The sequence below is a fragment of the Phocoena sinus genome, chromosome 10 (assembly GCF_008692025.1).
Source record: "Phocoena sinus isolate mPhoSin1 chromosome 10, mPhoSin1.pri, whole genome shotgun sequence".
Lineage (NCBI taxonomy): Eukaryota > Metazoa > Chordata > Mammalia > Artiodactyla > Phocoenidae > Phocoena > Phocoena sinus.
This window is the reverse complement of record NC_045772.1, coordinates 64,172,155-64,188,410: the sequence shown is the minus strand read 5'-3', so window position 1 is coordinate 64,188,410 and position 16,256 is coordinate 64,172,155. Positions and strand designations below refer to the sequence as shown.

The 16,256-nt window shown below is 37.1% G+C and overlaps 1 protein-coding gene across 1 annotated transcript in view; it reads left to right on the top strand.

Moving 5' to 3' along the window:
* Positions 1-16,256, top strand: part of SPATS2 (spermatogenesis associated serine rich 2) — a 136,841-nt gene that overhangs the window by 88,790 nt on the left and 31,795 nt on the right. The window contains 3 exon segments of the mRNA XM_032645176.1: positions 6,248-6,327; positions 9,932-10,040; positions 11,169-11,218. Of these exon segments, the coding sequence (XP_032501067.1) occupies positions 6,248-6,327; positions 9,932-10,040; positions 11,169-11,218 (239 nt within the window).

Sequence of the window (16,256 nt, the reverse complement as noted above, 5' to 3'; positions counted from 1 at the left end):
ACTCTCAACCACTGCGCCACCAGGGAAGCCCCACACCACATTTTCTTTATCCATTCATCTGATGATGGACATTTTGTTTCTTCTACCTTTTGGCTATTGTGAATAATGCTGGTATGAACATGGGTATACAATTATTGTGTTGGCCAAAAGGTTCGTTCGGTTTTAAGTAAAACTAAAAGACACATTTTTCATCTTCACCAAGAATTTTATTGAACAATGTATTCACTAGCCGAATGAACTTTTTGGCCAACCCAATATTTGTTCAAGTTGCTGCTTTCAGTTTTCTGTGTGTACACCCAGACGTGGAATTGCTGTATCATATGATAATTCTATCTTTAATTATGTATTTAAGGAGTCACCATATAGCTTTCCACAGCAGCTATACCATCTTACATTCCCACCAGCAAGGTATGACGGTTCCAGTTTCTCCACATCCTCACGAATACTGTTTTCTCTCTTCCTTTGTTCCTTTCCTCCCTCCTTCCCTTCCTTCCTGCCTGCCTGCCTGCCTTTCTTCCTTCCATCCTGAGAGTTGTGAATATAATCAGACATTTTAACCAAATTAATTATGAAACATTGAATACAATATGGTCTTCAGGTTAAATTATAAATTAAAAACAGAATTAGACTATGTTTCAAAGTTTGTTGAGATATGTGTTCAATTACAAAGAAGACATACAGATAGATGGCCAACAGGTACATGAAAAGGTGCTTAACATCACTAATCAGGAAAATGCAATCAGAACCATAATGTGATATCACCTCCCACCTGTTAGAATGGTTATTATCAAAAAGACAAGAAATAACAAGTGTTGGCCAGGATGTGGAGAAAAGGGAACTCTCTGCACTGTTGGTGGGAATGTAAATTGGTGCAGCCACTATGGAAAACAGTATGGAGGTTCCTCAAAATATTAAATATAGAACTACCATATGATCCAGCAATTCCACTTCTGGATATTTATCCAAAGAAAGCAAAAACATTAACTCGAAAAGACACATGTACCCCCATGTTCATTGTGGCATGATTTACAATAGTCGAGATATGGAAACAACCTAAGTGTCTATTGATGGATGAATGGATAAAGAAAATGTGGTGTATATATTACAGTGGAATATTATTCAGCCATAAAAAAGAAAATCTTGCCATTTGTGACAACATGGATGGACCTTGAGGACATTATGCTAAGTGAAATAAGTCAGTGAAAGACAAACCGTATGATCTCACATACATGTGGGATCTAAAATTTGAAAATAAAAGAGCTCATAGATACAGAGAACAGATTGGTGGTTACCAAAGGTGGGGGGTGGGGGGAGGACCAAATGGGTAAAGGGGGTCAAAAGGTACAAACTTCCAGTTACAAAATAAATAAGTCCTGGAACTGTAATGTACAGCATGGTGACTATAGTTAATAATACCGTATTGCTTGTTTGAAAGTTGCTGAGAGAGTGTATCTTAAAAGTTCCTACCATAAGAAAAAAATTCTAACTATGTATGGTGATGGATGTTAACTAGACTTATTGTGGTGATCATTTCACAATATATACAAATATCAAATCATTATGCTATATACCTGAAACTATTGAATATAAAGTTACATATATGTCAATTATACCTCAATTTTAAAAAAAACTTGCTCAAGTCTGGTTTGATATATGTGATAGTCAGATATTTCTATGTTATCCTCATTGACATAACTTTTGCCTGATTTTTGAAGCCAGTGAAAACAATAACAAAGCCTGCAATATTTACAAATATGTCAGTGATCCTATAAATAGCATACTTTTCCCAAAATGTTCCTAAATCTGTGCTATTTGAAATAATTCCAAGAAACCTGTGAGATGGTTCCTGATAGAATGAGATAAATGATAATAAGAAAGCTCAGTGTCAAGGGTTCCTCATATCCTTTATGAATCTTGCCAGAGTATAGTATTTAACTTCATTTTTTTTTTTTTTTTTTTTTTTTTTTTTGCTGTACGTGGGCCTCTCACTGCTGTGGCCTCTCCCGTGGCGGAGCACAGGCTCCAGACGCGCAGGCTCAGCAGCCATGGCTCACAGGCCCAGCCGCCCCGCGGCGTGTGGAATCTCCCCGGACCGGGGCACGAACCCGTGTCCCCCGCATCGGCAGGCGGACTCTCAACCACTGCGCCACCAGGGGAGCCCTAACTTCATTTTTTTTTTTCTTTAAAAATTTATTTCTGATAGAGTATACATGACCTTCTATCATAGAGTAGTTGTAAAATGATGAGACCCTGCCTTATTTCCTACCAATGGAATTAAGTAAATCTTAGGCTTTCTTTGTACGAAAAAATAAGAGAATTGTTAAATCACTAAATGTTGGTGGGAATTAAAAATGACTTTCCCTAAATGTTGAGAGGCACTTAAGCTCCAGTTCATTAAAGCAGGGTTTTGAATCTACTTGAGTTGTTGGTTTAAGTAAAAAGAGGCAATATTAGCTGGTGAATAGACAAGTTAAGATGTTAAATTATTGCTGCCCTTTTTGGCGAACTCATGATTTAGAATATAAATACAAAATGGGCATTTGTGCCCTGGGAGGCTGACTTGTACAGACTACAGGTCAGACTACAGGTTTCTTGCCCTTGGGCTTCTGGTTGAGTTTGGCTATTGGGCAGCATAGACAGGAGACCAGAGGCAAGGAGGAGAGTGAGGTAGGAGTATCTGTTCCCCCAATCTTTCCCTGAGGGGTCACTGTGGGCTTACTGTGTCCTTTCACTAAAGGACTATTATCCTATGGCTGTCTCCACACCAGACGAAACAAAGATGAAAGAGCCTGCTCTCTCTGGGTTCCAGTAATTGCTCCCTCCTTACCTTCTTTAAAACCTCCAGTAGCAATATACGTCGCTATTATTAGCCAAGGAGTACTGTGCTCTATCTTGTGGTTTCCCTACTCCCTACCAGCACCTTCGAAAATAGTCCCTTCATTAAACTGTCTTCAGATTTCCCAGTCTAAGTGTGCTGTTTGTTTCCTGCTGGGATCCTGACTGAAACAGCTGCTTTATGTATTTTTTTTAACATCTTTAATTGGAGTATAATTGCTTTACAATGGTGTGTTAGTTTCTGCTTTATAACAAAATGAATCAGCTATACATATATATATATATATATATATATATCCCCATATCTCCTCCCTCTTGCATCTCCCTCCCACCCTCCCTATCCTACCCCTCTAGGTGGTCACAAAGCACCGAGCTGATCTCCCTGTGCTATGCGGCTGCTTCCCACTAGCTATCTGTTTTACATTTGGTCGCGTATATATGTCCATGCCACTCTCACTTCGTCCCAGCTTACCCTTCCCCCTCCCCATGTCCTCAAGTCCATTCTCTACATCTGTGTCTTTATTCCTGTCCTGCCCCTAGGTTCTTATGCTTTATGTATTTTTAATCATTATCCTAACTGGTATGCCAAATAAACACTAATAATACTTATGCTAATTTGAGGGGGCAGTGACTGAAGGTGTTTGCAGAACTACTCTTTGTTTTCCTTGCACTTGGTTTCATCTAGCATGTTGTTAAAGGAAAAAAAAATAAAAAGTGTTAGATGATGTAGAAATTAGAAATACGAATAGTTCATTTAAATATAGATTCCAAAATGCTATTTTACCTTAAGTATCCCCTCTTTTCCCTAAAAGAGATTGGTGGTTTGATTCCTTAGTAAGATTACTGATGTCCTTTATATCATCTCAGTGCTCATTAATGTGTCTTTGGGAGAGAGTACAGTTGACCCTTGAACAACATGGGGGTTAAGGGTGCTGACCCACAAGTGCAGTGGAAAATCCTTACAACTGGGCCTCAGTGTCCACAGTTCTACATCTATGGATCCAACCAACCGCAGATTGTGTAGTACTGTAGTATTTACTGTTGAAAAAAATCTGCGTATAAGTAGCCCCAGGCGGTTCAAACCCATGTTGTTCAAGGGTCATCTGTACTTACAACTGTCAGGTTATATCATCTGGATAACCTAAAGCAATTCTGAGAAGGTTGCTGGGTAGTAGTGTTTTGGCTATATAAGATTTTTATCTGTACTGTGTCTCTTTTCAATTAATAAAGATAATTGGGAGTTAACCATATTATGTCGTCATCTGGAAAACTCAGGCTTTAAATACTGAGTTTGTGTAAATGTGACCTGATTTTTCATTCAGGGAACAATCATGATACTGCCAATATTACAGAGGTTAAATCTAACTTAATTCACAGTTCAATGGTAATTGGCAAACATAGTTTCTCTTTGAATGACATTGGCTCTATTCATATCCTCTTTTCCACTTTTAGTACCAAAATATTGTTATCATTCTAACTTATAATTATCAGTCTTCCACAGCAACTAGGACGTATTTTAAAACACAGGATAACAATTGAGCTGTAAAAGAGGCTTTAATTAACTGGGACAAAGTGAGAGAGTGGCATGTACCTATATACACTACCAAATGTAGAACCGACAGCTAGTGGGAAGCAGCCCCATAGCATAGGGAGATCAGCTCGGTGCTTTCTGAACACCTAGAGTGGTGGGATAGGGAGGGAGGGAGGGAGACACAAGAGGGAAGGGATATGGGGATATATGTATATGTATAGATGATTCACTTTGTTATAAAGCAGAAACTAACACACCATTGTAAAGCAATTATACTCCAATAAAGATGTTAAAAAAATTTTTTTAAATTCTGAAATAATAGTAAAAGAATTTGGAAAGCGCACTAGTATATTACTGTATTTTTTATACCCCCATCTTATTCCGTTCAGACTGCTGTAACAAAATACCACAGACTGGGTAGCTTATAAACAACAGAAATTTACTTCTCACAGTTCTAGAGGCTGGAAATCTGAGATTAGAGTGCCACCATGGTCTGGTGAGTGCCTTCTTCTGGGTTTCATACTTCTCATTGTGTCCTCACATGGTGGCAGGGGCTAGAGAACTCTGTAGAATCTTTTTTATAGGAGCACTTATCCTGGGACTTCCCTGGTAGTCCAGTGGTTAAGAATCCGCTTTCCAATGCAGGGGACACAGGTTCAAACCCTGGTCAGAGAAGTAAGATCCCACATGCCGTGGGGGCAGCTAAGCCCACGCGCCACAACTACTGAGCCCTCACACTCTGGAGCCTGCACTCTGCAAGGAAGAGCCCACCGCAGCCACATAAGTAAATAAAATTTAAAAAAAAAGAGCACTAATCCCATTCACGAGGACTCCACTCTCCAAAGGCCTCACCTACTAATACCATCACTGTAGGATTTCATATATAAATTTGGAGGGGAGAACACAAACATTCAGACCACAGCAACCCCTTTTCTCAAAATTTCCCCTTTTACTTGCTTTGTTGAAATTCTAACCCCCAAGCTACTCCCAAGTATGGTGCATGGATCTGCAGTGTTGATACCGCTTGGGAGGAAAAACCTCAGGCCACGTGCCAGACTCCTGAGTCAGAACCTGCATTTTAACTGGAGATTTCCCCAGATGTTAAGTATACACATCAGAATTTGAGAAGCACTCTAACCATGTCCTAGGATCGCATCTCATTAGATTAAAACAAAGTTGTCAGGTGTTAAAGCTGAGGTAATTTGTTGATCATATAGTCACGGGTAAAGAAACTGGTTAAATTCATAGGTAGCCTTTTCTTTAGAAGTGCAGGGAAGCCAAACTCTTTTCTGTAATTACTTACATTGAACTAAGTTTTCCCATTTGTGCTGGTAATGTAAACTCAGGTACATTGCTTTATCAAGTATTATATTGGGAACACAAACAAATGTGTTCATGGAGTTCATAGTCTAAGAACATGGTGTGTGTGTGTTGCAGTCTGGAAGATGGAAAGTACTTTTATGTGTTGTTATTAGTAATGCCACAGGAGCTCTCATTCTCACATTTTCATATTTGTTAGTATTAAACTTTACCTTGAGGAGCTATTTACTTTACTAGCTACTTTACTTTAGAGGGTCTTTTAAATTAACATAAGATAGTTAACAAAGATACCAAGGATTACTGGACAGTCTAATATAGGTGATGTACTTAGTGTTTTTCTCAAGCTGTGACAGTTTCTATTAAAATAAAATTAATTTTATAATTTTAATGCAAATGTAGTTATCAGTTATCTATATAATAGAATTTGCAAAATAACAACTAACTTCTTGTTAGCTGTTTATGGGAGAAAAGCAGCTAGTATTGGCCCTTCCATTTTACGGGATGGATTATATGTTAGCTTTGGACCATGTTGAATATATTTTTTCCTTCTCATTGTTTCAGATTCATCAGGATTCATTTTTGATTTGCAGTCCAATACTGTACTGGCCCAGGGAGGTGTTTTTGAGAACATGAAAGAGAAGGTATGACTAGTTACTGTGGATAAGAAACTTGAATGTTTTGTTAAAATTTAGGTACTAATAAAATCAATAGCTATACAAACTCATTAAGAAAGTGAAATTTTAAGAACAAAACTGTGTGAATGCCACTCTATATCAAAGAGTAACCACCATGAAGGTTTTGAGGAATCAGAGCCTATACGTGCAATTTGCTTTGCATGTATACATATACATATATTTATTCTAAATTCTCTTGAAGACATCTTAATTAATTAATTAATATTATAACAATATTTATATGGCTAAGTGTGTATCTCATTTAGCAACTTTTTTTTTTGTTGTGGTACGCGGGCCTCTCACTGTTGTGGCCTCTCCCGTTGCGGAGCACAGGCTCCGAACGCGCAGGCTCCGGACGTGCAGGCTCAGCGGCCGTGGCTCACGGGCCCAGCTGCTCCGCGGCATGTGGGATCTTTCCAGACAGGGGCACGAACCCGTGTCCCCTGCATCGGCAGGTGGACTCTCAACCACTGCGCTACCAGGGAAGCCCTAGCAACATTCTTTAAAGAACAATCTGAGTAGGATCTTGCCTTTTTTTTTTTTTTTAAGACAACCCAATTTTTATTTTTTGATTTTTATTTATATTTTTGGCCATGCCGCGTCTTAGTTGCAGTACATGGGATCTTTGTTGCGGCATGTGGGGTCTTTTAGTTGCCGCCTGCGGACTCTTAGTTGCGGCATGCAGACTCTTAGTTGCAGCATGCATGTGGGATCTAGTTCCTTGCCCAGGGATCGAACCTGGGCCCCCTGCATTGGGAGCGTGGTGTCTTAACCACTGGACCACCAGGGAAGTCCCAAGATCTACCCTTTCACTTGAAGAGGATTTTTAAGTCCAGGAGACTTTAGAGCAAGAAGAGAAATAAATTTTCTAAGTAATATACCTTTGGAAGAAAAGGTTGTTTTTAATAATATAACCCTTAATGAGCTATACTGAGAAAAACATTTTTAAAAAAGCTTTCTGTGTGTTCTCTGTCTTATTTAAAAAGTATATTGTTGATTATGGAGTCATAGATATATATTGGTTCAGTAATATAAACACTTTCACATTTTAAGTTATCAGAATTTTACCTTTATCATTGAATCTGTTGTTTTTGCCTGAAGCCCATTTTCTGGTGATCAGTGCTAAGTTTTTTGCTCATTTCAAAAATGTATATTACAAATTTGCCCTCTTTGTATTATAGATTATATACCTTCCCATTTGTGTGGTTTTAAACCTTATCGTTGTTCAATTAAGCCTGAAACAAAAAAAGTATAGAATGATATGAAAACAAGTGTACTAAGAAAGACTTAGGTTCTAATACAGATTCTGCTAATTACTTAAACAAGATACTTTACTTCTCTTCGTCTATAAAAGGACTTCCTTTTCAAGCAGTATGGCTGACTAGATACCCTGAAAACATTTCTAATATACAGTGCTTACAAATACAGAATGAAAAATAACATACATCATTTTAAATGCATAGATGGGGAATTCCCTGGTGGTCCAGTGGTTAGGACTCTGCGCTTTCATTGCAGAGGCCCTGGGTTTGATCCCTGGTCGGGGAACTAAGATCCTGCAAGCCACATGGCACGCAAAAAAAACAAAAAAACCCAAACCTTTTAATACTATATTTGAACTTTTATTATTATATATGAACTTACGTTGTAAGAAACAAAATTTCCTAGCTCTATCCACTGAAAGGACCTAGAAATAATGACCCCCTGGTAGCAATAAACACACCTAGCTCTTAGATCTTGGTTTCTAACTACCACTTTCTACCAAAAAGAATCAGGTCTTCTTGAAAAAATAACCAATTTCACATTGTGCAGTAAGACAAGAAATGAAAATTATAAGGATTAGAAAGGAAGAAAAAAAAACTGCCATTATTTACAGACAATACTGTTGTCTACATAGAAAAACCAAGAAAGCAACAAATTATTAGGAATAATGAAGTCATCAAAATAGCTGGATATAAAATCGATATACAAAAATGAAAACAGAATATGCAATTATTGTAAAGTATTTTTAATCTCAAAAGATATAAAATACCTTAAAATACCTTAGGAATAACTGACAAAATTGGAATTCCCTGTTTTAAAGGGAAATTTGGCATTTCTAATGAAATTGTAGATGCCCTACTGTTCAGGAATTCTACTAGTGGTTATATACAATAGAGGCATCCTCTCACTGTTCACAGAAGACCCTTTTGTTTTTTGTTTTTTTTAACAATTTGCTAAACATTGTCATGGGCACTGAGTATTCAGCGAGTAAGCATAAGCATAGGAATATTTATTATAACATTTTTCATAATAACCAAACACTGGAAAGAACGTAAATGTCCATCAACAGGAGAATGAATAAATTGGCTATATTCATACAATGGAAATGCTATGTAGCAGTTAAAATAAATGAATAAGATGCATTTATCAACATGGAAAATCTAAAAAAATTGTTACATGAAAAAGCAAATTGAATATAGACATGTACGATATGATAATATTTATGTAATGCAAAACAGTAATATGGATTACCTGTGGATACATACATACATCATAAAAGTACAAAAACGTATCAAATAACACCAAGTTCAAGGTAGAGATCTCTGTGGAGAGGAGGGAAATGGGGTTTAGGAGAGACTTCATGGGCACTTCAGTTGCCTATATTTTATTTTATTAAACTGGCTGTCATATAGTGAGTGTTCATTATGTTTTATATACCTGAAACAGTTTATAATAATTTAAATTATCTTTAAGCATTATTATACAATTAAATGATATGAAGTAAACGTTTTGAAAAATGCTATACAAAAATCTGTTATTGTTGGGCTTCCCTGGTGGCACAGTGGTTGAGAGTCCGCCTGTCTATGCAGGGGACACGGGTTCGTACCCCGGTCCGGGAGGATCCCACATGCCGCGGAGCAGCTAGGCCCGTGAGCCATGGCCGCTGAGCCTGCACGTCCGGAGCCTGTGCTCCGCAACGGGAGAGGCCACAACAGTGAGAGGCCCGCGTACCGCAAAAAAAAAAAAATCTGTTATTGTTGGTGGTTCATTAAACTTCCCACCTTTCTCTGTAGTTTGCTAAAAATGAGGAAATGTTGATGCTAAATTAATACCTGATACCTAAATTAAACCACCCTTTCTTGAAACAAAATCTGGCACAAATCTTTTTTAATTAATTAATTAGGTTGCACTGGGTCTTAGTTGCGGCATGCGGTCTCTTTAGTTGTGACATGCGAACTCTTAGTTGCAGCAAGCATGTGGGATCTAGTTCCCTGACCAGGGATCGAACCTGTGCCCCCTGCATTGGGAGCGTGGTGTCTTAACCACTGTGCCACCAGTGAAATCCCCTGGCACAAATCTGTTTCTAGAAATGTTCTGCTTTTCTAAGTTTTGAAATTAATTTTTATGTACTGTTATCACTCGTCTATTAATCATTCCCAGTGAGTTGGTTGTATGTACTCACACTGACACTAAAGAGTGATATATCTTGTTAAAAATGAAATGGTACCCTTTCTGTTATTCTCTGTATGAGATCTCATTTTCCAACTGACCTACTGATATTGGAATTAAATGAACTTGTCTTCTTTTCCAGATAAATGCAGTACGTGCAATAGTTCCCAATAAGAGTAACAATGAAATTATCCTGGTTTTGCAGCACTTTGATAATTGTGTGGACAAAACAGTACAAGCATTCATGGAAGGTAATCCTAGCTCAATATTTTTATAAGTTTGTATTTGTTCAAATAGAAGTTGCTTCAGCATTCTATAACATTCATTCGGCAATCTGGTGTTTCATAGATGGTATAGCAGACGCCATGATAACATAACATACCATTGCCATTTTTAAAGATATCTCTTAAAGCTCCCTATTTCAACCCTAGAAGTAATTCGTTCATAAGCTATATAATACCTGGAATAAGAGACAAGCTGAGAAGACTCCATCATTTTAGAAAGTTCTCTAATGGTAGTTAAGAAGAAATTAGGTGGCCAGTGGTATAAGGGACTTGATTGGAGTTGGGTGTAATAAGAATTTAAGAAACAATGACAAAGTAGTGGTCCAGTAGCTCAGCCACAGATGGCAGATTCAGGCACTCAACATTCTTTTTCAGGCTCCAGTACCATTTAGTCTGGCCCTGGCAAGTGATTCAAATATATGGGTTTGAGTATCCTTATCTACCATACAAAAAATGGTAGGCTTAGCCAAGCCTTCTGATTTATAGAGCTGAGGAGTGTTTTACAAACTTCTTTCCACATAACTTGTTTGGGGAAAACTGCCTAAAGCTATCGCATCATGGAACAGTGACAGCGACATCAGAATAGGTCTCCCTTTCCTATTTTTCTGAATTTACCAGTATAGAATAAACATGTCCAAATACTGTAAGGTTTTTCTTCGTCTTCATCTCTTTTCTTTATAATGTTAGTATTTGGGTCTAGGGTAGTATACAGTTCTCTCTGAAACAGTGTAGCTAAGGTGGCGTGTAATCTTCTGGAGGAGAGAGGATACCGTACTTGGGCTGAAACCAGTCATCTTTGTATTCGGTCAAAGATATATAAATAAAAGAATCTTTAAAATGGTCAGGCTGCATTAGTCTCTTCTTGGAAGAACTTACTGAGGAAATTGAATGGAGAAGGAGAATCTAAATGGGCAGGTATTCTAAAAGGTAAGCATGATATGATTATCTCATTACATTAGCTTAGAGACTTGAACCTTAACTTTTCCTATTGGGAACTTTGGAGGTTTTCCAGCAGTTACAAAATTCGGGGACACTAATTCCTGCTTGAGCATGCATGTGGTAGGAGAAAAAATATGTAATTGGTTTCTCTTACAGGTAGTGCCAGTGAAGTACTCAAAGAATGGACAGTAACAGGCAAGAAAAAGGTAAGAATGAATTAAATTTAGAAGTGTGATATCAATATTTGTATTATAAAAAAATTTAAGCTCTGCCAAAATATTTGGAAGATTTACATATGCATCTTCAGCTTACCTGGTTAAGAAAAGCTTTCTTCTATGACACTGAAACACAGCTATGTACATAGAATACCACACAATCTCCTCCACGTGATTTTGGGCAGGAAGCAGAATGACTCTGCCATGGTGCAATTGTGGAGGGTATTAATATTATTAATATTAGGCAGGGGTGAAACTAGAGAGCATGTCGAGGAAAGCAGAGGTCCTCTAGAGAAAGTGATCTAGTCCAGCGGTTTTCAACATAATTCATATCACAGGTCAGTTAAAATAGTTCAGATTCTTAGGTCAGACCACTTGTGTTGTGATCTCTGATACTAATGAGCTTTGGCTTAAAGCCTAAAGAGGGGCTTTGCAGCTATTAGCTATGCAGAGGGGTCTGATGGTCCAATTCAGAGAGGTAGAAGGCACTTGGGCCATGGAGTCAGTCGAAACTGGATTTATATCCTTTTTCACTACTTACTGGCTTTATTTCCTGGGAATATTGTTTAACCTTAGTGTGCCTTATTTTGCTTATCTCTAAAATAGGAAAATAATATGAACAAATGCAAGTACTTAATACAGTGTCTAACATATTAGTTCTTCTTATCCACTTGAAACCAAAGCGCCTTCCCCGAAGGATACTAGCTGGCCTCAGAATGCTTCCCATAGCTCTTTACTCTAAATCTGGTTCCTTTAGGAAGTGCTTGAAGTGTGAATTTCAATCAAGTATCTCTATGAAATCTCTTTAGGGTCTATATTAGGTTAGTGCTGGAGTACTGGAATACTTTCTTGATGACTCCACATCACTTCATTAGGAGTTCTGTTAAGTATTGATTAAACCAGGCTTGACCCCAATGACCCTTGAGAATTTTTTCTAAGAAGAACTTAATACTACTACAGATTCCCCTGAAGCTCTCCATACCCGTAGCTTTGAGTATTTGCTTAACTTCTTCCCATTGCTTTCACCTAGCGTGAGTGTGTGTTCTGGAGAACAGCAGCTTATTAATTTATTGGCCCAGGATAATAGGTTATTAGTGATGTGAGATATGCATGAAGCTGGAAAAGTATGTGTTGGAGACATAAATTTCTTAAAATTTGGAGAAAGAAAAATGGCTTCAGTTTGGCAGTCCCAAACGCCCAAATCTAGTTCAGTTAACTGCTGGGATTAGTTCAATAGGATGTGACCATGAACAGTTACTGGGACAGGTATTATATATATAGGACAGTGATATGAAAACTTAGCCAGTTCACATGGGAGAAAGTATTTAAGAGAAAGAGAGATGAGAGCTGTGGAGGGGAAAAAATTATATCTAGCGTTACATTAGTATTCCTGTTAGGGCCATGAAAGGGGTTTAGGGTAAAATTAATTCAGTCATGTCAGTCTAGCCTTAGAAATAGAATTAAATATTTCTAGTAGAGCTGTGGTTTGACAAAATAAAAGGTAAAGGATTTTTGTTTTCATTTTAGTATTTGCATAGGTAATATATTCATGTGGCTCAAAATTCAAAGCTATAAAAGTGAATATACTGGAACATCTTCATCCCTGGGGATAGTTCCCAGCCATTTGGTTCCACACACCAGAGGCAAACTGTATTATCAATTTCTTATGTATCTTATGGGATATTTTATACATATATATAAGCAAATATGAATATATATTCTCCTCTTTGCTTGCTCCTTTTTCATGTAATATATCTTGGAGCTTATTCCATGTCAATATATAAAGAGCTTTCGTGGTTTTTTTATGAGTGTATACTCATCCTACTGTTTAGATGTACCATAACTTACTGAACCATTCCTTTATTGATCAACATTCGGGTTGTTTGCAACCCTTTGCTATTATTAACAATACTTCAGTGAATAACCCTGTACATATATCATTTTGCATGTGTTAGTATCACCTAGGATAAACTCCTAGAAGTGGAATTGCTGGGTCAAAGTGTATATGTATTTGTAATTTAGATGAGTATTACCAGATTGCTATAGAGAGAGTACCACTTTGCACTCCCACAAGTGATATATGAAAATGCCTGTTTCTTTATACCCTCAACCCTACAGTGTTATGAAACATTTTGAACTTTGCTAATCCAGTAGCTGAAAAATGATATTATAGGGCAGTTTTTTTTCCAAATGTTTTTTTACTGTGGTAAAATACACATAAAATTTACCATCTTAACCATTCCAGATCTCTCTCTCCTTTTCTTTTTTGTTTTTGTTTTTGTTTTTGGCTTTTATTCTAAGTTAATATCTGGACTAATATGCCAACGAAGGGTTTATATTTTACTTCTTTTTTTAAAAAAAAAGTTGAGGTAACATACCGGATTGACATATCACACTTACTATATTAAAATAGATAACTATAAGAACCTACTGTATAGCACAGGGAACTCTACTCAGTACTTCTGTAATGACCTATATGGCAATAGAATCTAAAAAATGAGTGGATATATGTATATGTATAACTGATTAACTTTGCTGTACAGCGAAACGAACACACTTTGTAAATCAACTATAGCTCCAATAAAAATTCATTTAAGAAAAAATTGAGGGGGGGCTTCCCTGGTGGCGCAGGTGGGTTGAGAGTCTGCCTGCCGATGCAGGGGACCGGGTTCGTGCCCGGTCCGGGAAGACCCCACATGCCACGGAGAGGCTGGGCCCGTGAGCCATGGCTGCTGGAGCCTGCGCATACCGGAGCCTGTGCTCTGCAAACGGGCGAGGCCACAACAGTGAAAGCCCGCGTACCGGCAAAAAAAAAAAAAAAAAAAAAAAAAAAAGCGAGGTATAGATTGAGCACATAACATTATATTAGTTTGAGGTGTACAGTAGTAATGATTCACTATTTATATGTATCGTGAAATGATCACACAGTAAGTCTAGTTAACATTCAGCACCATAATGGTATCAAAAACATTTTTTTTTGTCATGATGAGAATTCTTAAGATCTACTCTTAGCATCTTTCAGATATTCATCTCCAGAACTCCTTTCATTTTATAAAACTGAAACTCTATACTTATTAAAAAGTAACTTTGCCCCTAGCAACCACCACCTCTACTTTCTGTCTCTATAATTTTGACTACTTTAGATAACTCATATAAGTGAAATCATACAGTAATTGTCTTTTTGTGACTAGCTTATTCGATTAGCATAATGTTCTCAAGTTTCATGCCGTGTTGTAGCATATTAGAGGAATTTCCTTCCTTTTAAAGGCTGAATAATATTCCGTTGTATGTATGTATCATATTTTGTTTATCCATTCAAACCAATCAATGGACAACTTGGGTTGCTTCCATGTTTTAGCTGTTGTGAATAAATGGATGTACAAATAGGTCTTCGAGACCCCTGTTTTCAGGGTCTTTTGGGTATATGGCCCAAAACAGAATTGTTGGATCATATGATAATTCTAATTTTTTGAGGGACCACAGCAGCTGTACCATTTTATATACCTGACCAGCAGCACACAAGACGTCCCAGTTTATCAACAGCCTAACACTTGTTTTCTGTTTTTTCTGATAATAGCCATTCTAATGAGTATGAGAAGATATTTCATTGTAGTTTTGATTTTCATTTCCCTTATGGTTAGTGACACTGGGCATTTTCATGAGTTTGACCATTTGTATATCTTCTTTGGAGAAATGTCTATTCAAGTCCTTTGCCTGTTTTTTAATCAGGTGGTTTTTGTTGTTGTGGTTGTTGAGTTTTAAGAGTTCTCTATATATTCTGGATATTAATCCCTTAGATATATGATTTGCAAATATTTTCTCACACTCTGTATGTTGCCTTTTTTCTCATGAAGTCCAATTTGTCTGTTTTTTTCTTTTGTTAACTGTGCCTTTGATGTCATATCCAAGAAATCATTGCCAAATCCAGTATTGTGAAGCTTTTGTCCTACATCATTTTCTTCTAACAGTTTTATTGTTTTAGGTCTTATATTTAAATGTTTGATCCATTTTGAGTTAATTTTTGTGTAATGTTTTAGGTAAAGGTCCAACTTTATTCTTTTACACGTGGACATTCCAGTTTTCCCAGCATTATTTGTTGAAAAGACTGTCATTTTCCCATTGAGTGGTTTTGGCACCCTTATCAAAAATCATTTAGGCATATATGTGAGAGTTTATTTCTGGGCTCTCTATTCTATTCCGTTGGTCTATATGTTTGTCTTTTTTTTTTCTTTTTTTAAGTTTTTTGGCCACGCTGTGCAGCATGTGGCATCTTAGTTCTCTGACCAGGGATCGAACTCGCTCCCCCTGCAGTGAAAGGGCAGAGTCTTAACCACTGGACCTCCAGGGAAGTCCCTATATGTCTGTCTTTATGCCAGTACTACACTGTTTTGATTATTGTAGCTTTGTAGTAAGTTTTGAAATCAAGTTGTGTAAGTCCTCCTGTTTTGTTCCTCTTTTTCTTTTCTTAAAAAATTTTTATTGAAATATAGTTGATTTACAGTTTTGTGTTAATTTCAGGCATATAGCAAAGTGATTCAGTTATACACACACACATATATACTTTTTAGATTCTTTTCAATTGTAGGTTATTACAAGATATTGAGTGTAGTTCCCTGTCCTTGTTGGTTATCTATTTTATATATAGTCGTGTATATATTTTAAGCCCAAACTTCTGATTTATCCCTCCCTGCTCCCCACACCTTTCCCCTTTGGTGACCATAAGTTTGTTTTCTATGTCTGTGAGTCTGTTTCTGTTTTGTAAATAAGTTCATTTGTATCATTATTTTAGATTCCACATATAAGAAATATCATATGATATTTGTCCTTATCTGTCTGACTTCACTTAGTATGATAATCTCTAGGTCCTCTTTTTCAAGATTGTTTTGGTCCCTTGAGATTCCATATGAATTTTAAGATGGGTTTTTCTATTTCTACAAAAAATATCATTGGGATTTTGATATGGATTGCACTGAATCTGTAGATCACTTTGGGTAGTATTGACATTTTAATATTAAGTCTTCCAGTTCAT